This window comes from Sapajus apella, unplaced genomic scaffold (genome assembly GCF_009761245.1).
Source record: "Sapajus apella isolate SASKATOON/1434 unplaced genomic scaffold, GSC_monkey_1.0 scaffold47, whole genome shotgun sequence".
Taxonomy (NCBI): domain Eukaryota; kingdom Metazoa; phylum Chordata; class Mammalia; order Primates; family Cebidae; genus Sapajus; species Sapajus apella.
The window spans coordinates 12,480,727-12,506,433 of record NW_022436987.1 but is presented as its reverse complement, the minus strand read 5'-3'; the positions used below and the strand labels follow the sequence as shown (position 1 = coordinate 12,506,433).

Genomic DNA, 25,707 nt, shown 5'->3' with positions numbered 1-25,707 from the left:
TCCCAGGCGGCTCCAGAGGCATGGCCAAGGGGCCAGGAAGTTGCCACTGCTGGTCTGAGCTGCCCTCTCCGGCACCCACCCAGTGCCCTGTGCTGATTCCCTTCCTTGCAGAGCTGACCCATTTCTGGTTTAGAAGGTAATGGGGTGAAAGCTACTCAGAATCAGCCCGCCATTCTTGGAGCCTGGCTCTTGGGACTCTGGTCAGCAGCCCTTAAGGCCAAGGAGAAGGGCCAGACTCACTAATGAGGAGCTGCTGGCAGCACCATCGTTGGAGCCCCATCCAGAGTAACCTTCCTCTGCCCATCACGGACCTTAGGCTGCTCGTGAGTCTGAAGCCTACAGAACTGAGGGCTTCGCGCCACCTGCCGGCCACAGAGAAGACTTACTTCAGCAGAGAAAATCAGGGCCCCTGGTCCTATGTTTTCCACCAACTCTGAGGGAGACCCCCAGCCTTAAGTGCAGCCCAGGGAGGGGCTGGAAAGCTCCAGCCATAGAGAGGCAGTTCAAGCAAACCTCTCTTCTCCTCAAAGGCGTTCTTGCCCACTGATGGCGCTACCTCCATCTGGGCCACCCTTTCTCTATGGCATTGGCCTCAATTGGACAAAGAAGTTCACCTGAGCGCCATTCAGCCCAGCCAGAATTTCTGTGGTAATTTTGTTTCTGATATTCTGCCTCCAGGACTTCATTCATTAGTCATCACATGACAGCAGAGGAAGCGGTCTGGCCTGTCCACACACTGTGTGCAGAGCTGGCTTGGCTCCAGGGCCCCTGAAAGGAGAAGGGAAGTACCATGTGTCACTGTGGCCCAGCAGGACTATGAGAGAAGCACCGTTCTCGTTTGAGTTTGTATATGAGGAAACAGGATCAGAATGGATTGCGTCTTAGACCATTCAGGCTTCTGTAACAAAATACCATAGACTGGCTGGCTTATAAACAATAGACATTTATTACTCACAGTCTAGAGGTTAGGAAGCCCAAGATCAAGGTGCCAGTGGATTCAATGTCTGCTGAAGGCCTGCTTTTTTTTTTTTTTTTTTGAGACAGAATCTTGCTCTGTCACCCAGGCTGGAGTGCAGTGGTGTGATCTCGGCTCACTGTAACCTCTGCCTCTCGAGTTCAAGTGATTCTCCTGCTTCAACCTCCCGAGTAGCTGGGACTATAGGCATGTGCCACCACACCCAGCTAATTTTTGTATTTTTAGTGGAGATGGGCTTTCACCATGTTGACCAGGATGGTCTCGATCTCTTGACCTCGTGATCTGCCCACCTCAGCCTCCCAAAGTGCTGCGATTACAGGTGTGAGCCAGTGTGCCCGGCCAAAGGTCTGCTTCTTAATTAACTGTCTTTCCCCTATAACCTTACAAAGTGGGAGGTGTGAGGGAGCTTTCTGGGGCCTTGTTATATAAGGGCACTAATCCCATCTCCACCCTCATCACCTAACCATCTCCCAAAGGCCCCACTTCCAAATACCATCATCTTGAGCATTCATATTTAACATGTGCATTTTAGGGGGACACACACACTTACCCTATAGCAGGAGGTAATTTGCTAAGATCTCACAGCTAGTAAGAGGCAGGTCCAAGATTTCAGCCTGATTATATCTAATGCCACAGCCCTGCTCTTCCCTCCCCCTCTTCCCCACAGCACACTGTCCCAGTGACCTGAGCTCCAGCTTTTAGTAGGGCTGTACCTTGTTCTAAGTGTCAGATTCACCACAGGGAGAAAGTTGTCTCCAGACCAAGGGCAAGAGGGAAGGTGGAACTCAGGAAGCTACTGGGCCTCCCTGAGATCCCAGATTGGAAACTGACAGCAGGCTTGGCTGTTCTGTGACAGCCTAGATTATGTCCAAATCATGTATGGAGTCAGAACAACCTCCCTAGCACTTTCTCTGGCCTACGTGCATGGTGAGCCCGCCATCTTATCCCCTCTTACAGGAAAACTGGAGTCTTAGCCTTCCAGGCTATTCTTCTCCCAGCAAGTTAGGCATCAGAGCAGCCTGATTGGGCACATCTGCCACCCATCTGTCCCTAACTCTTATCAATGATGTGAGATGTGTTCTGGGCCTCAGTCCTGAACTTCACAGGGAAGCAAAGCCAGGCCTCCCTCTTCCTGTGTGATAGTCTAGAAGAACTAGACTATCACATACTGGAACCTGCCCAGGCCTAACACCTGTGAATTTGGCATCTCCAGCCAATCTCACCATGAGACCCACCTGAGCCCCACTAATGTGTACCTCTGGCCCTTCTGCTGGAGAGGACTCACGCAGCTTCTCCAGGGCCCACTTTCCACAGGCAGGAGGCTCTGTCCTTCACCTGAGCTCCTCCGGCACATCTTTTTCTAAGGAGAACTTTCCCAGGGAGCTTGCATTCACAGGAGAGCCGCCCTGGTACTCCACAGTCTCTGGGCTCCCCAGGGCCTCTGAGGTCTCCCCAGACCCAGAAATCAGACACTTGGTGTTGTACCAAGTGTGCAGATAACTTTGGAAAGAAGACATGAATTCTGTACATCAAAGTCATGTTGACCCCAGGTCCGAACAACAACAGATTGATTCCAGCTTGAAAGAAGCTGGGGAAGGGAAGAACAGTGGGGATGGTCGGAGCTGGGCCAGAAGTGCCTTTTCTTGTGCTGGATTCTGGGTTACGGGCCATCCCTCTGCCAGATCTACCTGCCCAGGGCACTCTTTATAGGAGGGGAAACAGGTGCTAACCCACACCCTATTCTAGTTCCAGTCTGGGCAGGTCCAACTCTGGAGTGATGTGAAGAGCAGGCTGCTTGGACTAGCCAACCTGGGTCCAGGAGTGTGAACTTCTGCCTTTTCCCCCGACCTTGGTTCCTGGCAGGCACCAAGGCCAGTGAGTGGAATGAGTAACACAAAGTGCCTGTCCAACTCCACAGCTTATTACCTTCACTGGGGGAAGCAACGATGTTCAGGTGTGTGGCACAGGTTGGCACTACCCAGCAGCTGTCTTTAGTTTATAGGATCCAGTTAGCCATTTTGTTAGCCCTTTTGTTAGCTCCTTCATTAAATGATATTGCTCCTTGCAGCACAAATATGTCCCAACCTCCTCCCCCCCAGATCATCAGCCGCCAAATGAAGCAAACCAGACGTTGGGTAGTCTTTCCTCTGTTTACTCTTTACACCATTTGATCAATTCCAACTTTTTTCACAATGCCATTGTTATTGGGGGAAAGGGAGTAACTTCAAGTTAATCTAGAGAGAAGCAAATGCAATACAGTTCTGACTGAGATGCGGATTCCTTTTTGTTAAATGCCTGCTGTGTCCTTGGTTTCCCATTCACCTGGGAATTAGAATTAAAATCATTCCATAGTTCCGTGCAAGGAGGTCAGCTCCAACTGTGCTCTTGAGCAGGCTGTCTGGGTCCTCAGGAAAAGCCACTCCAGTTACTCACACATTCTCTGAGAAACCTTGTCGTCTCTGCCATCTGTCTCTGTGTAGGAACTGCCAAAGTCCTTGAGGTGGTTCCCCATCTCAAATAAGCAGTGAATGGGTTACTTCCCTCATTCTCATCCTTTAGTCCCCCCTTGTGTCAGTTTGAATCTTCCAGGAAGCAGCTTTCAAGATGGAGTTAGAAGTGCAAGTGAGTAATTAGGGGTGGTTCCCGTGAAAGATAAAGGGGAGAGGGTGTAGGCGGGAAAGCCTCAGACCCCAGTGCAGGCTGTGAAGGGAGAGGCGGGGGAACCAGGGAGGATTAAAATGCACCTTAGGGTACAGTAAGTCCTCACTTAAGGTAGTTGATAGGATCTTTGAAAACTATGACTTTTTAATAAAATAATGTAGAGCAAAACCAATTTTCCAATAGGCTAACTGCTATAAGAATTAAATTTACACATATTTCTGGTCATAAACATATCATCAAACTTCTAAATAAAGACCAAACACTTTAATATTTAACACTGAAATATACATATAAATGTAAACATATATACATTTAAGAATGATTACTAGGCCAGTTGCGGTGGCTCACCCCTATAATCCCAGCACTTTGGGAGCCCAAGGCAGGAGGACAGCTTGAGCTCAGGAGTTTGAGACCAACCTGGACAGCATGTCAAGACCTTACCTCTACAAAAAACACCAAAACATTAGCCAGGCATGGTAACATGCACCTGTAGTCCCAGCTACTCAGGAAGCCGAGGTGGGCAGATCACTTGAGCCCAGGAGGTGGAGGTTGCAGTGAGCCAAGATTGTGCCACTGCACTCTGGCCTGCGTGACAGAGTAAACTTGCTCAAAAAAAAAAAAAAAAACTAAACTAAAAAGTACTAATTACCCAATGATTCCAGTGCAGAGTTATGGGTGGCCCACAGCTCAGAGTACTAAGTGGGCATCAACCCTGGAGAGGATGGCATCCTGTTGTAGGGCATGCTCACAGCCACGCCCTCACTCACTTGGACTGGCACCATTTAGACACCCCAATTTACTGAAAGTGCACATCTTTGGGATGTGGGAGGAAATCAGAGTACCTGAAGAAAACCCGTGCAGGGCTGGATGCGGTGGCTCATGCCCGTAATCCCAGCACTTTGGGAGACCAAGGAGGGCAGATCACAAGGTCAGGAGTTCAAGACCAGACTGGCCAATGTGGTAAAACCCCATCTATACTAAAAAATACAAAAATTAGCTGGGCATGGTGGCTTGTCCCTGTAATCCCAGCTACTTGGGAGGCTGAGGTAGGAGAATTGCTTGAACTGAGACCAGGGAGGTGGAAGTTGCAGTGAGCTGAGGTCATGCCACTGCACTCCAGCCTGGGCTACAGAGTGAGACTCCATCTCAAAAAAAAAAGAAAACCCATGCAGATCATGAAAACTCCACACAGACAGTGGCTCAGGTTAGGAACTGATTTTATTTTCATTCATGTGATAACAACATGACATCAAACAAAATGATATTATTCCAGCACCTAATGAACAACTGAAAGTCTTGGCCACCCCAGATCCTCGAGATCAGCAGCTGGAGATCTGGGATGTAGTTCAGAATTCCAGTATCAGCTCCCAATAGGGAGCTCCTGCCCTGCTCAGTCAATGGCAGGAGCAGTCCGGGGACAGCATGGCACCAGCTGGAATACTGAAGTAGATCCCGGAGATCTTCAGCAGGAACCTGTCAGCCGACTGCACTCCTCACACAGACCCTCTCCTGAAGGGGGTCTCAGAGGCACCTGTGGCTACCACACTTCTTTTGGTCAAAGCACAGCTTCCTGAGTTGTAGCACTTAGCTTACGCTGTGTAATAGCACCAGTGTAAAACAGTGGCTTTAAAATTTTTTATATATTAATTTGATATGTTTTACATAATAAAAATGTTTTCCAAGTATTGGAAAGTTGGCTTTGCCAGCTCTGCTGATCTCAGATTTGCTCACATGGAGTCAGGTGGTTGTCATCTAATCTAGCCTGGCCTCCACTGGAGCAACAAGAATGTGGTAGCCAACATCTCTCATCCACCAGCAGGCTGGCCTGGACTTGCCCTTCTCTCAGCACCGTCAGAAGCACACGAGGAAGCAAATGAAGACACACAAGGCCTCTTGAGGCTTACACTTAGAACTGGTATGCCTTCACTGCTGTCTCCTTACATTGGCTGAAAGAGGTCACATGGTTGGAGGCACTGCAAAGTTACACAGCAATGGACATGGACATAGGGAAGGGTGAAGGATTGGAGTCATCTTCGCAAACAAGCACGGGACCAAGTGGATCATAAAGGATTTGTTTTCTTTTTCCCTAAGCGTCATTGCTGATGTTGGGGTTATCAGTCATAAACTGAGAGTGTTACAATCTCACCAATGCACCACAATGTAGCAGTCTCTCATTGCCCAAGGTATCACCTAAAGTTCTTTGTCTCACAACCAAGAAAATTAAGGAGCATGGACCCCAAAGATGAGGTTGCAGCAAAAGTTTAAAAAGCAAAAAAAAGCTCTCCGCTGCCAACAGGGGGCCCAAAAGATGGTTGTCATTTCACAGTTGAATATAGAGGCTTTTTATAAGAAATTGATGAGAGCTGGGCATCTCACTTGCATAAGGCATGAATTTCTGGTAGTTTCACCCTGTCCTCCGGTGTACATGCAGGCTCTTAGCTTGAGTTACTCCATGTGGCTTTGTTCCCCTTACTGCACATATCTCAGGAGATAGAATTTTCCATTGTGAGCATGTCTGGGTACGTCTCTTGTGTAGCCTTTCTTACCGATACAGCTGTGAACATGTCTAAGGCAAGCCCCCCATGCAAGTTATTTTATCTGTGCCTGCAGTTTGATTTTTCAAGCTGTCCTTTTGTTTGAAAGAATTTTACCAAGGACCCACTCTAACTGCCTGCCTTCCTTCATCCTCTCTCATTCCCCACTTTAGGAGTGGAGACCCCAACTGCTGTTGGGGAAAGTGGACGATGACCGTTCCTGGCTGCTTCCTGCTGGAAGGGGGTGTCGTTGGGGTTACAGCAGTTAGGGCTCCTCCTAAGATTGGTCTAAGGGTCCCTGGAAGAATGGTGTGTCTATGCGTCATTCCATCTGCAGCACCATTTGGTCTTTAATAGCCTCTAAGTGAGAGGAAACAGTTTGAGTTACAGTATTGAATACACAAAGTCCAAACATTCATACAAAACACACAAGCAAAATGGGACCTAATAAAGGAGCTAACCAGTTCCACAAAGAAGAATGGAATCCATTAAGGAGGGATTACAGCCAGCTGGGACTGGAGCCCACATTTTCTCTTAATCTGTCAATGATTCTAATTTGATCTTTAAGCACCTGTAGGTTTTCTTCTACTTGACTAGAGGTGTTGATCTGGAAGTGACATGTTTCTTTTAAAAAGTGCACAGGTACCCCCTACTTTGGCCATAAGGATATCTAAGGCCTGTCTATTTTGCATAACTACGAGGCTAAAGAGATTTTGGATTATTGTTGTGTTTCTATGGCTCCTACTGTTGCCTTCTACTCTCATTGCGTCATAATAGAAATATTAAGTACTGATCTTTCAAGGAGAGGAATACCAGCAAACCAGAATAGGCCTCTAGCTATAAAATCCCCTATCCGTGGTTTTTCTAAGATAGGACTGTCATGTGTACGTCCTACCCAATCTTCTCCTTCAGTTAAATCTCCATACAAGGGCATGGAAATGACAGACCTCTTTGTTTGGTGCATCTGAAATCACACACTCGCTAGAAAAGAGGATAGGTTAGGGATGTCCCCAGATGATGCTGCCATACCAGTGGAATTTAAAAATAGTAAGTCAGGGACCACTGCCACAATAGTGCAGGTTTCCTTTCAGTGCCTAGGGAGGATTAAGTGTAGCCAGGAGCCACAAAGGAAATAAAACTCTGTCCCTTGAAGGTCCAGTTCTGAGTTGTAGCTTGTGAGAGACTCAGGCAGATCTTTCTCATATCTTAGGAGCTTCCCCCTCTTACATATAATAGGAACATCTTTGGCATAGGGATATCCATACTCAGGATAGTCACTCATGATGCCATGTGGAATTTTACATGCTAAATGAGAAGGGTCCACTTGACAAATGGAGTTTTAAAAGACCAGGGACACAATATGTCCCAGCCAATATCTCGGATAAGCCTTGTGGCAGGGGCTCTCAGTCCAGAAGTCTCCTGTACACCCACAGATTTGTAGGCCACTACTACTAAGCATCATACAAAAGGGTCTGGAATTCCATGAGGGTGCATGTCTGGGAAGGCCCATGTGTTATTTTTTACATTATAATGCCATGTGTCAGGGCAGTTAACCAGAGCCCGCCATTCCCAGCAGGACTTCCAACCAGGAGAAGAGGCTAGATTCCGAAAGCCTCCCCATATGGCTTCCAATTTTCTTAGATCATCCTTATTGTGTCTTTTTCTCCAAGTGTCTGAGCTTTCAGCAATTACAAGTGTGTTGTTACATATCTGAGATCTCCCAGCTATGATCTTTTCCCTCTGCTTTTAAAGCAGGAAGAGGCATTTGCTATTACCCTGCTGACTTTTCCTACCCTGAGGGTGTGAAGCTTTCTTTAGGGAAAGTGTTTTCTGGTATCAGGGAGGAAATGCTTTCCTGGGAGGAGTTAGTTACCCACTTGAAAGTGCTCCCATACCATGTTCCATTCATGCCTGATAAGTCTTCAATGGTTAAAGGTAAATCTAAGAAAGGGAATCTTAAGACAGTAAGAACCAGGTCATGAAGAGGTCCCTTAGTGTTACTGAACTGAGCAAACCACTCAGGTCAGACTCAGCAATTAGTCTCATATAAATGGGCCATGGCTGATACTGCAGAGGCTAAAGGGTGTGATGTATTCCCAAACCCCATTAAAAGCCCTAGCAGACTCAGCAATAGTAAAACTTTCATGTTTACTTTTTGTCTGTGACTATTATCCCTGCCATAAGGATCATAACTAAGCCAAGTATCACAGCAATTGAGACCATCTGTCCAATATATTCCAGTCAGGAGGTGCTACAGTCAGGATTCAGAATCCAGTCAGGATTCCTACAGGAGGTACAGTGTATAGCCCTACTGCAAAAAGTAAAGTCAGCAAAATAATCCCTGCAAGTATGGTGTGGTGAACGATTTCCATCTGAGGTTTTATCAGTTAAAATGCTGAACTTCCCTTTGCAGGTCTGTAAAATTACAGATCTGATCCCACGGACAATCAAAGTCTCCTCGCAAATATGCGTGAAAAAGAAGTTGCAACACTTGACAATGGTAGATCTCGAAAGGAAAGGTGGAAATAATGGAAGGAATCTGGCAGGGTAAAGGTAGGACCGAGCTAGACAGGTCGTCCTCATTCATTTACTTATCTTTTGTTCTTTTCAGTTTAAGGTCCCCAACTTCTTCACATCAGTATCTGGGATGCTCTTCTGGGCTGTCAGGGGCTGCTGCCTCTGCTTTCCAAGCCTGGCTGAAGTGTGATAAATCCAAGAGTTGATTCCTGCAACTTTCACAGCTGAATAGGTGGAAACAGTATAGGTCCCTCCCACCTGGAGCCTAGAGAGGAGGAAAGAGAAGAGAGAGCCTTCACCAGTACTAAGTCTCCCAGGTTCAATAAAGCTTGTCCTATTTATTGGGGTTGGGCTTCCAGGTGCTGTTTTAATTCCCAATGGAAGTGGCCCAGGGAGGTTATATGTTTGACTAATTCAGAGATTTCCTGGTCTAGTAAGAGATCATTGATAAGGAAAGGCCACCCGTTTGTAATTTCAAAAGGGCTCAAATCCAACTTTGAAGGAGTATTTCTTATCCTCAGTAGAGCTAAGGGGAGATTCACCCAAGAAAGGTGAATCCCCTGAGAGAGAGTTTTCTAAGGTATCTTTTGATAATATCATTTGTTTTCTCCACCTTTCCTGAATATTGTGGTCTCCAGGCACAATGAAGATGGCACTGTATGCCTAGTGCCTTTTGAGCACCACTAGATAGAGGCCACTTTAAATGAGGAGCCACTGTCACTTTGGAAGTACTTAGGGAGCCCAAAGCGAGAACTTATTTATTTATTAGTATTCTCACCTCCTCAGAGGTCTTTTCTGTTTGGCATGGGAATGCCTCTACCCAGTTAATGAAGGTATCCACCCACACCAAAAGATAATTGAATGCCATTTATTTTAGGCATATGGGTGAAATCTATCTGCCAGTCCTCCCCTGCGTAACTTCCCATCCTCTGAGTGTGGCAGGGAACAAGCCATCTGTTAAGGGGATTATTTTTAAGATGAGTTTCACAAGCATTAATGACCTATTTGACCATTTTCAGTAGAGTGTTCCCTAGAGGTTTGTTTCTCAGAGTTGGGAGAGTTATCCTCTGTGGACTTGCCTGATGTAACTGCTAGGAGAGCAGAGTCAATTCTACAACACTGACAAAGATCTGAGTTGTCTTGCAAGGCAAAGAAGGCTTGCACATAAGGCACCTCAGACCATTTGCCCTCCTATCTATGGAAAAGATCTAGTTGTTGAATGGTATTAAAATTAACACTTCCCTCAGAAGGCCAGGCCTCCCCATCCTGCAGCTGGTAAGATGGCCATGCCTGAGTGCAAAAGAATACAAGGTACTCTTTCTTCAGAGTCTGAATGTCAAAGGAGTTCCAATGTTTCAGAATGTACTTGAGAAGAGATGGCTGGAGATGATTTGTTATACAACTGGAGATTAGTTGTTACACATCTAGAAAAAGAGGAGAGAAAAGGCAACCTGTAGTCTCCTTTGTCCTTCTGCAGTGACCCAGGGCAGAGAGAAGACAGAAGGGGCATCCCCTTCTCCTCTTCCCCACCATTTCCTCAGGTTCCTGGCGACCATTATAGGTGCTGCCCAAGGATGCAAGTATGACCTTCACCCATGAATATGGAGGAGCTAGCTTGTGCTCACCTGCACAAGGCTCTAGCTCTCCACCCTGCTGGTTTCCTAGATCTACTTGGCCCATAAGGCTCCCAAGATTCCCCAGGGCCCTGGGAGAGATTGTGCAGTAGTTGAATTTGGGCAAGACCCTTTAAGGAAGGGAGCATCTTAACTTTATCCTTACATCCTCTTACTACCACCCAGGCAGAGTTATGAATTCCTAGAGAATGAGACTGATTGACTTCTAAACATAAGACCCCTTTCTCACTTAGATGCCAATGTAGCTGGATGCAGAACAGATGCCTCAAAAGAATGTAAGAACTGAATGGCTGTTCTCCTTCCGATGGGGATAACACTGAGGCTAAAATCTGTCTTGCTAGGGTGGCTTTCTCTTGGCTGTTGAAAGGGGAGTTTTTCTGCTTACAAATAGGGAATGGGGGCTGATCACTGAGAGAGGGACGTAAGAGGAAAAGGAATAGGAGAACCAGGGTTTTGGGCAAAGGGCCAAGAATGCTTCTCACAGAGAGAAAAATCCCATCCCACTAGGTGGCACTGTAGGGTTTGAAATATTAGGAGAAATCTCTGACTCCAAATTCTTTCCAAGCAAAGGTTAGAAAGAGAGGTTTGGGGCTTCATAGGCTATTCCCATAATATGCCGCCCAGCAGAAAAAGACTAGTTTGTCTCATAAAGGGATTGCTTAAATTCACTGGGCAATGCTGAGCTCTTACATAAAGGAAAAAACAACCCAATGGAGAAAAGGGTATTTGCTTAGGGTGAAATATCCCCCTATACAACGCTGTGAATGTCTATCATTGTGCAACAGAAAAAGCCCTTACTAAGTGGAAGTTTAGGATGAAATCTTTAAGTCCCCCTGTCTCAAGGAAATCACAAAAACAACAATTCTTTGAGATACACTCCTCATTACTAAGACACTTGCTGACTTCACTTAACAGGATTATCTCCCAGTCTGTAAAAATACCCACAACATTGCATACAAAGAAGGAATAGGAGAAATAGTAGCCACAAAAAGCAAGGAAGTAAATGCAATAGAAAAGTACTGGAAGTCCTGGTGCTGACACCCTGATGGGCCGTTGGGGGCTGGAGTTAGTCCAGAGGCCTTCAGGTAACACCAAGGATAATCCTGAAACAGAAATCTTCAGTTGCCCTAGGACCTCCTTCTAGTCTATGTGACAGCTGGTCCTCTGTGAAAGGAAACTGGATTGCAACAGTGCCAACATTCCCAACACCTGAGGGTGAAGGGGGACTGACAAAGTCCTCTCCAGCAAGCCTGTCCCCTGAGTCTCGTAAGGCTGGCAGCCACTCTAAAAGCTTTTAAGTGGCTCATGGAGCCCAGTGTTTTGTTCAGTATTGAGGAAAAAAATCTGAGGACAAGAAGCCTCTGAAATGAAAGTAAAGAGTTTGGAGGTCTGCTCCTACTCACCCTTCCAACCTTTCCTGGCCAATGCACCAAAATGTTAGTCTCATCAATGCACCACAATGTAGCAGTCTCTTGTTGCTCAGGGTATCATCTGACATTCTTTGTCTCACGACTAGGAAAATTAAGGAGCGTGGACCCCCAACGGTGAAGTTGGAGTGAAAGCTTAATAAGCAAAAGAAGAAAGCTCTCTGCTGCAGAAAGTGGGCCCGAAAGTGGGCTGCCGTTTCACAGCTAAATACAAAGGCATAAGGCACAAATTTCTGGTAGCTCCACCCCATCCTCCTAGTGCATGCACATGCAAGCCCTTAGCTTGAGTTACTCCATGTGGCTTTGTTCCCCTTACTGTGAATGTGTCAGAGGAGGGAATTTTCAATTGTGGGCACGTCTAGGCAAGTCTCCTGTGTAGACTTTTTTATCTATGTGGCTGTAGGCATGGTTTAGGCAAGCCCCCCTGTGCAAGTTCCCTTATCTGCAGTTTGATTTTTCAGGCTGTTCTTTTGTTTGAAAGAATTTTACTGAGGGCCCACCCTAACTGCCTGCCTGACGAGTTTCTTCCTTCCTCCTCTCTCAATAGCACCTGAATATCAGAGCCAGGGAAAGGCAAGAAATATGACAACAGTCATGAATATCACAAGGAGCATTTGAAAACCACTTTTTATCCAGTTTTCTCACTGGCCTAGATCCAACCAGAATAAGTCCCAGGAATCTAAATGGCCAACTTTAGATAAAGAGCCTTTTTTCTTAATTGATTATTCTACTTCGCCTAACAAATTTATAATGAAGTGTACTCGCTGTTGTGCAGATTTTGCCTTGACAAGCCCATAAATAATTGAGGGCCCTTTTATTACCTAAAATGATTTTAACCAACACATTTGCATAGGTCTCTTGGGCCTCTAAAGCTTGAGCTGTTTTACTCACTATTTGGGCCATATTCAGGGATAAAAATGTTTAGAACCATGTTTTAGTTTAGAAATACCTAGCATGGGTTAGAAATTCTTAGTCAAACCAGTAAAATCTGGTGGTAAGTTATTGAACAGATAAAATATGAGGAATTCCCCTCTCTGAGCCATAGTTTCTAAATGTGTGAGAAAAACAAACAATCCACACATAGTTCAGGGCCTAGTCTGAACACTAAGATCTGGTTCATTCACAGAGATATAATACTTGTTTAGTATGGAGAAACGGAAGGAGGCTTTACAACACATCACCCCAGAGTCAAAAACCACCACACAGAGGTCAGATGACTAAGTTCTTCTCCAGCACATTATCAGAAAAAGCCACACACCACAAACACCCAGCAATACCAACAATCCCTCCACATCCATCCTGAGAACCCCAACACCACCCAATGACCATGATCCCTCAACTCCTGGAGCCAACCCCAAGACATAGGGCTGAACTTTGTTTTGGAGCCCCTTACCTTTTTCCAAAGAATCAAAACAATTAATAAAATCAGTCCAAAAACAATGAATGGCAAAATCCACAAATAATTGGCAAAGACAGCTGTCTTCTCAGATTCTGCAGAGAGAGAAGGAAAACATTAACAGGAAACCTACTGGTAAGGGCCAGAGAAACCACACAACTGCTGCTGGAATCTGGGTGGTTGTGTCATTTTCCTTGTCAGAGATTTAACCACCAGTCCTCTGCCACATGTCTCTGTGTCTCCATTCCTATCACATACACCTCCACATATCCAACAGTGTATGTAGCACTTGTCAAAAACATGGAAAATGAATACCACATGCCACATACATGTGCCACCCTCATCTTCAAACCTTCTGTACTACAACACCATCTTCTACCCCTAAGTGCGTACCACCCAGACAGCCCCTCATACTATACATGCAAGGTATGTTTCCATTTCATACTCCCCATGGCCACACATAACAGTCCCTCCAACTCTGCACACACCACCCCAAGACCCTCCTAGTCCTTACTTCCAAGAATAATTCCTCTCAGGCCGGGCGCGGTGGCTCACGCCTGTAATCCCAGCACTTTGGGAGGCCGAGACGGGTGGATCACGAAGTCAAGAGATCGAGACCATCCTGGTCAACATGGTGAAACCCCGTCTCTACTAAAAATACAAAAAATCAGCTGGGCCTGGTGGCGTGTGCCTGTAATCCCAGCTACTCAGGAGGCTGAGGCAGGAGAATTGCCTGAACCCAGGAGGCAGAGGTTGCGGTGAGCCAAGATCGTGCCATTGCACTCCAGCCTGAGTAACAAGAGCAAAACTCCGACTCAAAAAAAAAAAAAAAAGAATAATTCCTCTCTCCCTCAGGACCATCCCAGGCTCCATCTGGCATACCCTGACCACATTCCTCAGGAACTCCAGTCACTCCCTGCCTTCCTTACCCCTCTCAGCCCCAGGGGGATGCATTTTACCAGCAGGGCCACCCTACCCAAGACCAGAGCTATGACCTCAAAAAGCCCCACCCCACCAGCAGGAGTGGGTCTACTGTGAGCTGTGTTGTCCTAAGGATTCAGTGTGCCTGGGGAAGGCACTGAGCATTTGCAAAACCACTATACTGTAGCTTCCCCACCTTGGGACAGAGCCCGTAAGACAAGACTACTGATTCACCCTCTACCAGGCAACAGTTTACAGTAGACCTAGAGCCTGACTAGAAGGGCTGCTGGCAGGTTTCCTATTTCAAGCCATAAGGACCATCCAGAACCCTGAAGCTGCCATGAGCTGACAAGTAGGCCCTGCTCCACCTGATGACTGCGGTCACCACTCTCCACCTACTAGACCATCATCTGCCCTGGTGCAGGGACCTAGGCTGGACTGCTGATTCTGGGGCTGAGCTAGGCCAGACCCTGGCTTGGTCTTTCCAGTCCAAGCTTTCTCTCCTTCCCCTTCAGTCCGTAGCTAAGACCCTGGGCTGGTGTGGGAACAAGTCTTATGTTATAGTCCCTCAAGGCACGGAAGAGAAGAAATGTCCAGAAAGACCCTTACCAGAAAATCTCTGCCGAGAAGTCAGGGTAAAGTTGCTCCTCCAAGGGGTATACAAGGACACGTGCTGTACCACACACTGGTAGACAGTCTCAGGGTCTTCCTGAGAGGAGTTCAGCTTCAATTTGCTGGTGACATTAAATGTACCATCCGCATTCTTGATGGTGGGACCAGGGATGACATCCTCAAAAATCTCTACGTGATGGGGAACCTGGCGGGTCCACTTCTCCCATGTTATATTAATAGCTTCTGGGTAGAACCCACTTGACTCACACATAATATATTTGCTTTCATTCTCTTTCACCACCACTTGGAACAATCTGCAGGCTGGGGAAGCTGCCAGGGGAAAGAAAAAAACTTATAGAGTTGGGCCCAGCACCAAACTACCCTTTTATCCCCCCAACACCTTATACTAAGTGGCTTCTACCATACCCTCACACCTGTGCAGCACTGCTCCTGTAGCCAGACAAGACAAAAAACACAGGATGCCTACTCTCTTTAAAGATGGGGACCCTGAGGCATGAGTGATGCTGCAGCCATGTCCAGCAATGAGCTGGAGATTTACAAAACCAGACTGGGCACTCCTTAAGGGTAGGGAGGGTCTAGCTTATTATCAGCCTGACATCTAACCCATGGCAAGCCTTCAGGGCATGTGGTTGACGGAATGCGAGTCTGCTTGGGCTAAATATTCTGGGTGTGTCGGTTCTAGTGCCAACTGGGTGTTGACATGCTGTGACCCCAACTCTCAGAGCAATTTTGTAAAGCACAGTTTTCTTAAGCTACGTTGTGCCACAGAGACCTTTCATAATCTGAGGAAAGCCTTGGAGCACTGTTGTGGTAGAGATTGCTAATTGCTCTTCAATTTCCATTCTATGCATTTTTAGCCGGACATGACACATCCAGATTAAAGCTGCATCACCCAACCTCCTCTACAGGTAGGTTTGGCCATGCAAACTCCGGGTCTAGCAGGTCTGGATTTAAGCAAAAGTGGCAAGAGCAACTTCTAGGAAGTATCCTTAAGTTAAAAGGATGTCTTAAAGGACTGTCTCCTTTTCTCTCTCTCTCCTTCATATTTCCTACAGAATGTTTGGAATACTTTGTGATGACCGGAGATGGAGAAGCCATTTTCAAACACAAGGTGGATGATACATATTAAAGATGGCACAGTTATAAGACAAAAGGATCCTGGGGACTGTATGATCACAGAGGAGCTGCCATATCTGCCCTGGGCTGGCTACATTAGTGTGAAAAGGAAAATAAACTGCTATTTCAAAAGCCACTATTGACTTCCAATTTTCCCTCTAACATATAAAGTCCTGAGAGGTCATCACTCCCATCTTCATAGTAAGAACAAAAGCTGAACAAATTGAAAATCAATAACCTTTCTTAGATCCCTCAGAGAATTGAAGTGACAGGGCAAACTGCCACTCAGAAAACTGGAGAAAGAAGGAGAATAAGAAAATTATAACTAAGATCAAATTACCTCATGCTGCTGGAGTCATAAACTGGTAGAAGTACTTAAGCAGTAGCTCTGACAAATTGTTAAAGGATGAGTGTGGACTAGCTTGAGAATAAAAACCTCCTCAGGTCCTGGTCTTAGGGATGGTACCATACTTTCATGGGTTTTCATCCTCAGGACCCAGTCTTGGGGATGCTACTACACTGTCATGAGGTTTACTTCCAGGAACCCCACCAGATTCTCACTGTAAAGATGCAAGAAAAATATTCTCCTCTTTCTGGGGGATGGAAAGAAGTAATCATTTAAAAATATACCCAGATTATTCCTTCCATCTCAAGGGAAGATGTCGGAGCCTTATCTGACCTGGGAAAAGTAAATTAGCCAACTCCAGCTGTCTATAGCCTTTCTGTATCAGTTAAGAAGAGAGAAAAATAAAAAGCTAAGAAATACTTCTGAAGGTCACAGCCCAGAGGCTCAGGCCACTAAAAGAATAAGATTTAATCATAAAAGTATAGACTGATTCTCCTCCAACCCTTTACCATCACGTCAACAGGGCTCCAGCATAATAACAGAAGATTATAAGTGAGAGAGCTACAAGGCACAGACCCTATTTAAGGAGTTCAAAAGAAAACTCAAAGACAACAGGAAAGGAGATAAACCCCTAGAGGAAACTGAAATTTCTGGCACCTATAGCTACAATAAGCATTAAACACAACCCAGCTCCTAGCCAAATTAACAGAAAGCCTCATAATAAAAGCCCATTTGGCTCAGTTCCTATTACCTGATACATAATATCTATCTTTCAACTGAAAAATTACAAGACATGCTAAAAAGTACATGAAAACAAAGCAAGTATCAGACCTAGACTGAGGGATGACACAGATTTTATAATTATCATAGAGGGAATTTTTTAAAACTATAATTCAAATGTTAAGAGCACTAACAGGAAGAGCAGATAACATGCACAAACAGATGGTTAACATAAGCAGAGAGATGGAAACGCTAAGAAAGAATCAAAAGTGAATGCTAGAACTCAAAATACCATAAAAGAAATGAAGAATGCCTTCAATGGATTCATCAGTAAATTTGAAAATGACAAGGAAAGCATCAGTGAGCTTGAAGATGTTAATAGAAACCTCCCAATCTGGGCAGAGTGTGGTGGCTCACACCTGTAATCCCAGCACTTTGGGAGGCCAAGGTGAGTGGATCACTTGAGGTCAGGAGATGGAGACCACCCTGGCCAACATGGCAAAACCCTGTCTCAACTAAGAAAACAAAAATTAGCCAGGCATGGTAGTGCATGCCTGTAGTCCCAGCTACTCAGGAGGCTAAGGCACAAGAATCGCTTGAATCTGGGAAGCAGAGGTTGCAGTGAGCGAAGATCCCACCATTGCACTCCAGCCTGGAAGATAGAGTGAGACTCCGTCACAAAAAAAATTAAAAAAAAGAAACTTCCCAAACTGAAATAGAAGGAGAAACAATATTTTAAAAAAACAGAATATCTAAGACCTGTGGGATATTGCAAAAGGTGTAGTGTGTGTGTGTGTGTGTGTGTGTGTGTGTGTGTGTGTGTATAGTGGGAATATGAGAGGAAGAAAAGAGAAAGGAGCCAAAGAAATACTTTGAAGAAATAATGGCTGAGAATTTTCCAAAAGTAATGACAGACACCAAACTACAGACCCAGGAAGCTTAGAGAATACCAGGCAGGATAAATATCCAAAAATCCACATCTAGGCATATCATATTTCAGTTTTAGAAAGACAAAGATGCCCAAGCATGGTAGCTCACTCCTGTAATCCCAGAACTTTGAGAGGCCAAGGCAGGCAGACCACTTGAGCTCAGGAGTTCAAGACCAGCCTGGGCAAAATGGCAAAACGCCATCTCTAATACAAAAATTAGCCATGAATGGTGGCACGTGCCTGTGGTCCCAGCTACTTGGGAGGCTGAGGTAGGAGGATCGCTTGAGTTTGAGCCCAGTAAGTTGAGGCTGTAATGAGCTGTGATCACACCACTGCACTCCAGCCTGGGCAACAGGGCAGGATGAAGGGAAGGAAAGGAAAAGAAAAGGGAAAGGGAGGAAAGGGGGAGGGGGGAGGGGAGAGGGAGAGGAGGGGATGGGAAGGGAAAAAGATATTGAGTCAATAACTAACCTAAAAAAAAAAAAAAGAGCCGGGTGTGGTGGCTTATGCCTGTAATCCCAGCACTTTGGGAGGCCAAGGCAGATGGATCACAAAGACAGGAGTTTGAGACCAGCCTGGCCAATATGGTGAAACCCCATCTCTACTAAAAATACAAAAATTAGCCAGGTATGGTGGCAGACACCTGTAGTCCCAGCTACTTGGGAGGCTGAGGCAGAAGAATCGCTTGAGCTTGGGATGCAGAGGTTGCAGCGATCCAAGATCACACCACTGCACTCCAGCCTGGGCAACAGAGCAAGATGTGTCCCCCCACCCCCTCCCAAAAAAAAGAAAAAGAAAAAAAATCACTTTCAAAAAAAGAAAGCACTAGGGTTTGATGGTTTCACTGGTTAATCCTACTAAACATTAAAGAAATAAATAATGCCAGTTTTTTACAATTTCTTCCAGAAAGTAGAAGTAGACAGAGGCAACACATTCTACCTTATTTTACCAGCCCAATATTACCCTACTGCCCAAACCACATAACGTGTTACAAGAAAATTTAACTACAGACCAATACCACTCATTAAAACAGATATAAAATCCTCAAGAAAATATTAGCAAATCTAACCCAACAATGTATAAAAAAATTATACACCATAACCAAGAGAGGCATATTACACATATGCAAGGCTGGTTCATCATTCAAAAATCAGTTAATGTAAGTCATCATATCAACAGGCTAAAGAAAAGCTTACATGATCATACCAATAAGGCAGAAAAAGTATCTGACAAAACCCAACAATTATTCATATGAAAAACTCTTAGCAATCTAGGAATAAAGGGAAACTTCCTCAACTTGTTAAAGAATATTTACCAAAAAGTAGCTAACATCATACTTGATGGTTAAAAAGTAAAATCAGGAATAGGCAAGATGTTCCTTCTCACCACTCCTATTCAACATTGTAATGGAAGTCCAAGCTAGCATAACAGGACAAGAAAAGGAAATAAAAGGTATAAGGTTAGCATGGAAGAAGCATGAGGCAGGCACAGTGGCTCACACAAAAATGGAATCCCAACGTTTTGGAAGGCCAAGGTGGGAGGATCACTTGAGCTCAGAAGTTCAAGACCACCCTGGGCAACATGGTGAGACCTCATCTCAATAAAATAAAATAAAACAAAATAATAGAAGAAATACAACTGTATTTTTCACAGACAGCATGATTTACCTAGAAAAATTCCAAGACTTGTCCGAAAAAAAACCTCCTAGAATGAATAAGTGATTAAAGCAAGTTGCAGTATACAAAGTTAATATGCAAAAATCAGTTACTTGACAGGAATGAACAATTGGACAACTGGAATTTGAAATTATAATACCATTGGCCAGGTGTGGTGGTTCACACCTGTAATCCTGGCACTTTGGAAAGTGAAGCTGGTGGCTCATTTGAGATCAGGAGTTTGAGACCAGCCTGGCCAACATGGTGTAACCTTGTCTCTACTAAAAATACAAAAATTAGCCAGGTGTGGTGGCACATGCCTGTAATCCCAGCTACCTGAAAGGCTGAGACAGGAGAATCACCTGAACCCAGGAGGTGGAGGTTGCAGTGAGCCGAGATAGCACCACTACACTCCAGCCTGGGCAACCCAGTGAGACTCTGTCAAAAAAACAAACAAAAAGATGTCAATTTTTCCCAACTTGATCTATAGATTCAATGCAATCACAATCAAAATCCTAGAAAGTTATTTTGCAAGTATCAACAGACAGATTCTCAAGTTTATATGGAAAGACAAAAAAACCAGAGAGCTAACACTATACTGAAGAAAGGCAACATAAATGAAGGACCAACAGTACCTGACTTCCCGACTTACTATTAAAATACAGTAATTAAGACAGTGTGGTACTGGGGAAAGAAGAGAGAGAGATCAGTTAAACTGAATAGAACAGGGCGTGGTGGCTCATGCCTATAATCCCAACACTTTGGAAAGCTGAGGCAGGTGAGATCATTTGAGCTCAGAAGTTCCTGACCAGCCTGGACTCCACGGTAAAACTACATCTCTACAAAAATTGACTGGGAATGGTGGTATGAGCCTGTAGTACAAGCTACTCAGGAGGCTGAGATGGTAGGATTGCATAATCCCAAGAGGCAGAGGCTGCAGTGAGCCGAGATCGTGCCATTGCACTCTAGCCTGTATTAAAAGAAAAAAAAAAGAAACTGAATAGAAAGCCCAGAAACGGATCCATACAAAAATATTCAACTGATCTTTTGACAAAGGAACAAGGCAATTCAATGAAGAAAGGACAGTCTTTTCAACAAATGATGCTGGAACAATTAGATGTTCATATAAAAAAAAATGCATATAGAATATAGACACAACCCTTACACTTTTCACAAAAATTAAAGCAAAATTCATGATAGACCTAAATGTCAATGGTAAAACTATAAACCTTCCAGACAATAACATAGGAGAAAATCTAGGTAGCCTTGGGTTTTGTGGATGAGCTTTAGGATACAATGTTAAAAGCGTGATCCATGAAGAAAAATGCAGTAAGTTTGACTTTATTAAAATTAAGAACTTTTGCTCTACAAAAGACGTTGTTAAGAGAATGAAAAGACAAGCCACAGACTGTGAGAAAATATTTGTGAAACATCTATCTAATAAAGACTTGTATCCAGAATGTACAAAGGACTCTTAAAATGCAACAATTTAAAAAAAAATGAGCCTAGTTAAAAATAGGCCAAAGAGCTGAACAAACATCTCATCAAAGAAGACATACAATTCCCAGAATTCTGGGAGGCAGAGACAGGCAGATCATTTGAGCCCAGGAGTTCAAGACCAGCCTGGGCAACATGGCAAACCCATCACTACAAAAATTACAAAAATTAGCCAGGCATGGTGATATGTACCTGTAGCCCTAGCTACCTAGGAGGCTGAAGCCTGGGAGAACACCTGAGTCTGGGAAGTCGAGGCTGTAGTGAGCTGTAATCGCACCACTGCATTCCAGCCTGAACAGCCAATAAACACACAAAAAAAGAAGACATATGAATGACAAATAAAAATATGAAAATATGTCCAACATTATGTCATTAGGGAACTGCTAAATAAAGCAACAAATGAAATACCACTATATACTTATTAGAACGGCAAAAATCCAGGCTGGATGTGGCAGCTCATGCCTGTAATCCCAGCACTTTGGGAGACTGAGGCGGGAAGATCACCAGAGGTCAGGACTTCAAGAACAGCCTGGCCAACATAGTGAAACTCCATCTCTACTAAAAATACAAAAATTAGCTGGGCATGGTGGCGGGTGCCTATAATCCCAGCTACTTGGGAGGTTAAGGCAGGAGACTCGCTTGAACCTGGGAGGCAGAGGTTGCAGTGAGCCAAAGTCCTATCACTGCACTCCATACTGGGCAACAGTGCAAGACTCCATCTCAAAAATGATCTCCAAAAAAAAAAACAAAAAAAAAGGAATTGCTAGAAAGCACTGCAGTCTAATAGACAAAGTTGCTTCTTATGGGGGTACAGGTTAATAATTAAACAATTAAATAAACAGAAGATGGTGGGTACAGGTTTCTCACTGGTGGAGTGGGAGTTTACAGATATACAGAGAAGGAGACTAGAATGATCCATGTGGTAATGGATTACAGTTGGAGACATCAGTAAGAACAAATGTTTAATTTAATATAGAAACAGGTGGTTACACATAGAAATATTTATAGATATGCATATATGCAGAGGTTAGTACACATACATATATTTCTTTGCTCTGTCGGCTGAGACGGTCTAGAATCAATGATACCTCAGTAGCAAAAAGTACATCTAGTGTTCAGATCTTGGTTTCTAATATCATTTTCCAATAAAAGGAACCAAGGATTCTTGGAATATTGGTTGGTTCTAGGAAATATACAAGAAAGGAAATAATACGAGATGAATCTGTAACATTTTATAGTGCCAAAAAGTAAAAAGTGCTTAACATAAAACAAAATCCTTGACATGGATTTGCCAAAAATTAAAAAAGTAAAATAAAACAAAATTCTACAATGATTGGGTTATATCAATGGGACACAAGAGTCAAGTGAATGAGTTCCCAGTGGCCAAAGCTTAAACAATTTGAGAAAAAAATAAAGAGGCATTGCATTATGACACAAAATATAAAATAAATACCCTTGAGTCCTTATTGATATCAATGATTGAATAAATTCATAAATGGGAGAAAAGAGATAAATTTCCCATGCAGAAGAATTCTAAAAAAAAAATTATGTAGATACTCCACCCCCAAGGAGGAAGAACATAAGTAACTCCCCCCACCTTAAGTGTGAGCTGCACAGAATGACTTCATTTCAAAGAGTACAGTATGAAAATAGGGAGAAGGGTAACTTTTAAGTAGAGAAATCAAACAATTACTACTTCAACTAGGTGATCAAAGTCAACATCTACAGTCATAGTCATGTGATTTGATGTGATGAAAATGGCAGTTTACCTCTGCGATGTTCCTCCAAAAACCCCAAGTCCAATTATGAGGAAGAGAGCAGACAAATCCTAATTGAGTGACATGCCACAATGTACCTGACCAGTAGCCTCACCAAACTGTCAAGGGCATCAAAAGTAAGGTCTAAGGAATTGTCACAGCAAAAAGGTGCCTAAGAACATATAACAATTAAATGTAATGTGGTACTCTGATGGGATCCTGGAGCAGGAAAAGGACATTAGGTAAAAACTAAGGAAATATGAATAAACTATGGACTTTATAGTAAGATGTCAACATGGGTTCATTAATTATATCAACGTACCATAAGAATGCAAGGGTATGCAGAGTGAGAGTGATATGAGAACTCTCCTACTATCTTTGCAATGCTTCAGTAAATCTAAAACTGCCCTAAAAAAAAATCTATTAATGTCTCTTAAAGTCACTGTTGACCAGGCATGGTAGCTCACCCCTGTAATGCCAGCACATTGGGAGGCCAGGGCAGGAGGATCTTTTGAGGCCAGGAGTTGAAGACCAGCCTGGACAACACAATAAGGTCCCATCTCTACAAAAAATGTAAAAATTAGCCAGGCATGGTGGCATGTACCCGAAGTCCTAGCTACTCAGGAGGCTGAGGCAGGAGGATCACCTGAGCCCGGGAGTTTGAGGTTACCGTGAACTATGATTGTGCCATGCACTCCAGCCTGGGCAACAGAGCAAGACCCTGTCTCCTATGTAGACCCTTTCTATAGATACATAAAGTCTGGAATAACAATGGCTATATATACGGGCAACTGTCAGTTGCCCGTATATATAGCCACTGTTGCTGTTATTCCTATGTCAATTGCAGAGGAAATTAATCCTAATTAATATGCCTCTCACTCTCAAAATTACTATGAACAAAACAATCAAAGTCAATGTACAATTATGGAGGGCCCGTGATGGGCTGAATTATGTCCTCCTAAAATTGTTATGTCCTCCCAGAATTCCCAGTATCTGTGAATGTGACTGTATTTAGAGATAGGTTCTTTAAAGAGGTAATTAAGTTAAAATGGAGTTATTAGTGTGGGCTCTTATCTAAAATGATTGGCATCCTTATAAGAAGAGGAAATTAGGACACAGACATAGGCACAGAGGAAAGACCATGTGAAGACACAGAGAGAAGATGGCCAGAGGAGAGAGGCCTCAGAAGAAACCAATCCGGAAGTAAGAAAATAAACACCTGTTATTTAAAGCTACCCAGTCCTATTTTGTTACGGCAGCTTAGCAAACTAACACAGCCATCAAGCTCATCCATGTATTGTCAGATCATTTTATAATACAGCAAAGTGGAGCTCGAAGAGGTGTTTTGGTTTTGTTACTGTTAACCCCAACCGTGGGAACTGTAGGGCACTGCCCCGAGGCACTCACCCACAACTCCAAGCCAGATCCTTCCGTGTGCCTTCTTAGGGGTGGATACCACCTCACATCGGTACTCTCCTGCTTCCTCCAGCTGGACTCCAGGCAGCTGCAGTGAAGCATCTCCACTCTTCAGCCTCCATGGAGACACACTGGCTCCAGGTCGAAATGCCTTTAGGTGGTCTCCAAAAAATTCAAATACCTTGAATTCTTTGTCAAATGTTGGACTCTTCCGAAACCAGGTGATACCTACACTCGTGATGTTGTGGGGTTCAGAATCAAAGAAATTGCAGAATATAGTGACATTGTCATTCAGGGGTGTGGTCTGAGTCCCTCCTTCCATCATCTCCACTTTGAGTTCACCTATGGCAGTAAGAGAACACAATGTTCAGTTTTCCAATTTATGAATATGTTTTTGGGATGTGCTATTGACTGAATGCTTGTATCCTCCAAAATTTATATTGAGGCCCGACCACCCCACCATGTGATGGTATCTGGAGGCAGGGCCTTTGGGAAGTGATTAGGTCATAAGGGAAGAGTCCTCATGAGTGGGATTAGTGCCCTTACAAGAAAAGACATGAGGGCCGGGCATGGTGGCTCACACCTGTAATCCTAGCACTTTGGGAGGCCAAGGCGGGCAGATCATGAGGTAAGAAGTCACGACCAGCCTGGCTAACATGATGAAACCCTGTCTCTACTAAAAATCCAATTCATTAGCTGGGTGTGGTGGTGGAGCCTGTAATCCCAACTATTCGGGAGGTTGAGGCAGGAGAATTGCTTGAACCCAGGAGGCAGAAGTTGCACTAAGCTGAGATCGTGCCACTGCACTCCAGCCTGGGCAACAGAGCAAGACTCTGTCTCAAGATTTTAAAAAAGTAGACAAGACAAGACATGAGGCTGGCATGGTGGTTCACACCTGTAATCCCAGCACTTTGGGATTCTGAGGCGATCACCTGAGCCTAGTAGTTCCAGACCAGACTAGGCAATATAATGGGACCTCATCTCTATAAAAAATAAAAATAAATTAGCCCAGCATGGTGGTTAGGACCTGTAGTCCCAGCTACTTGGGAGGCTGAGGTGGGAGGATCTCTTGTGACCAGAAGTTCAAGGATGCAGTCAGCCATGATAGTGCCACTGCACTCTAGCCTGGGTGACAGAGTGAGCCTCTGTCTCAAAAATAAATAAATAAGAAAAGACACGACAGGCCACATGTGGTAGCTCATGCCTGTAATCCCAGCACTGTAATCCCTCCCACTACTTGGGAGGCCAAGGTGGGTGGATCACCTGAGGTCAGGAGTTCGAGACCAGCCTGACCAACACGGAGAAACCCTGTCTCTACTAAAAGTACAAAATTAACCAGGCATGGTGGCGCATGCCTGTAATCCCATCTACTTGGGAGGCTGAGGCAGGAGAATCACTTGAACCCTGGAGGCGGAGGTTGCAGCGAGCTGAGATCGCCCCATTGCACTCCAGCCCAGGCACAAGAGCAAAACTCCCATCTCAAAATAGAAAGAAAGAGAGAAACAGAGAAAGAGAGAAGGAAGGAAGGAAGGAAGGAAGGAAGGAAGGAAGGAAGGAAGGAAGGAAGGAAGG

General features: G+C 44.5%; 1 protein-coding gene and 1 long non-coding RNA gene across 5 annotated transcripts in view; one reads left to right on the top strand and one right to left on the bottom strand.

Moving 5' to 3' along the window:
- Positions 1-16,504, top strand: part of LOC116525180 — a 21,444-nt gene extending 4,940 nt beyond the window's left edge. Inside the window, exon 2 of the long non-coding RNA XR_004257609.1 lies at positions 15,755-16,504. This is a non-coding gene — a long non-coding RNA (uncharacterized LOC116525180). The remainder of the gene's footprint in view (positions 1-15,754) is intronic.
- Positions 4,838-25,707, bottom strand: part of NCR3LG1 (natural killer cell cytotoxicity receptor 3 ligand 1) — a 27,639-nt gene continuing 6,769 nt past the window's right edge. For 3 of the 4 annotated variants that reach the window (XM_032240873.1, XM_032240876.1, XM_032240875.1), the window contains 3 exons: positions 24,127-24,477; positions 14,676-15,008; positions 4,838-13,240 (listed from right to left, as the gene is read on the bottom strand). In XM_032240873.1, coding sequence (XP_032096764.1) covers positions 12,990-13,240; positions 14,676-15,008; positions 24,127-24,477 — 935 coding nt within the window. In that variant the 3' untranslated portion in view covers positions 4,838-12,989. The remainder of the gene's footprint in view (positions 13,241-14,675; positions 15,009-24,126; positions 24,478-25,707) is intronic. The other variant, XM_032240874.1, reaches the window with a different exon arrangement.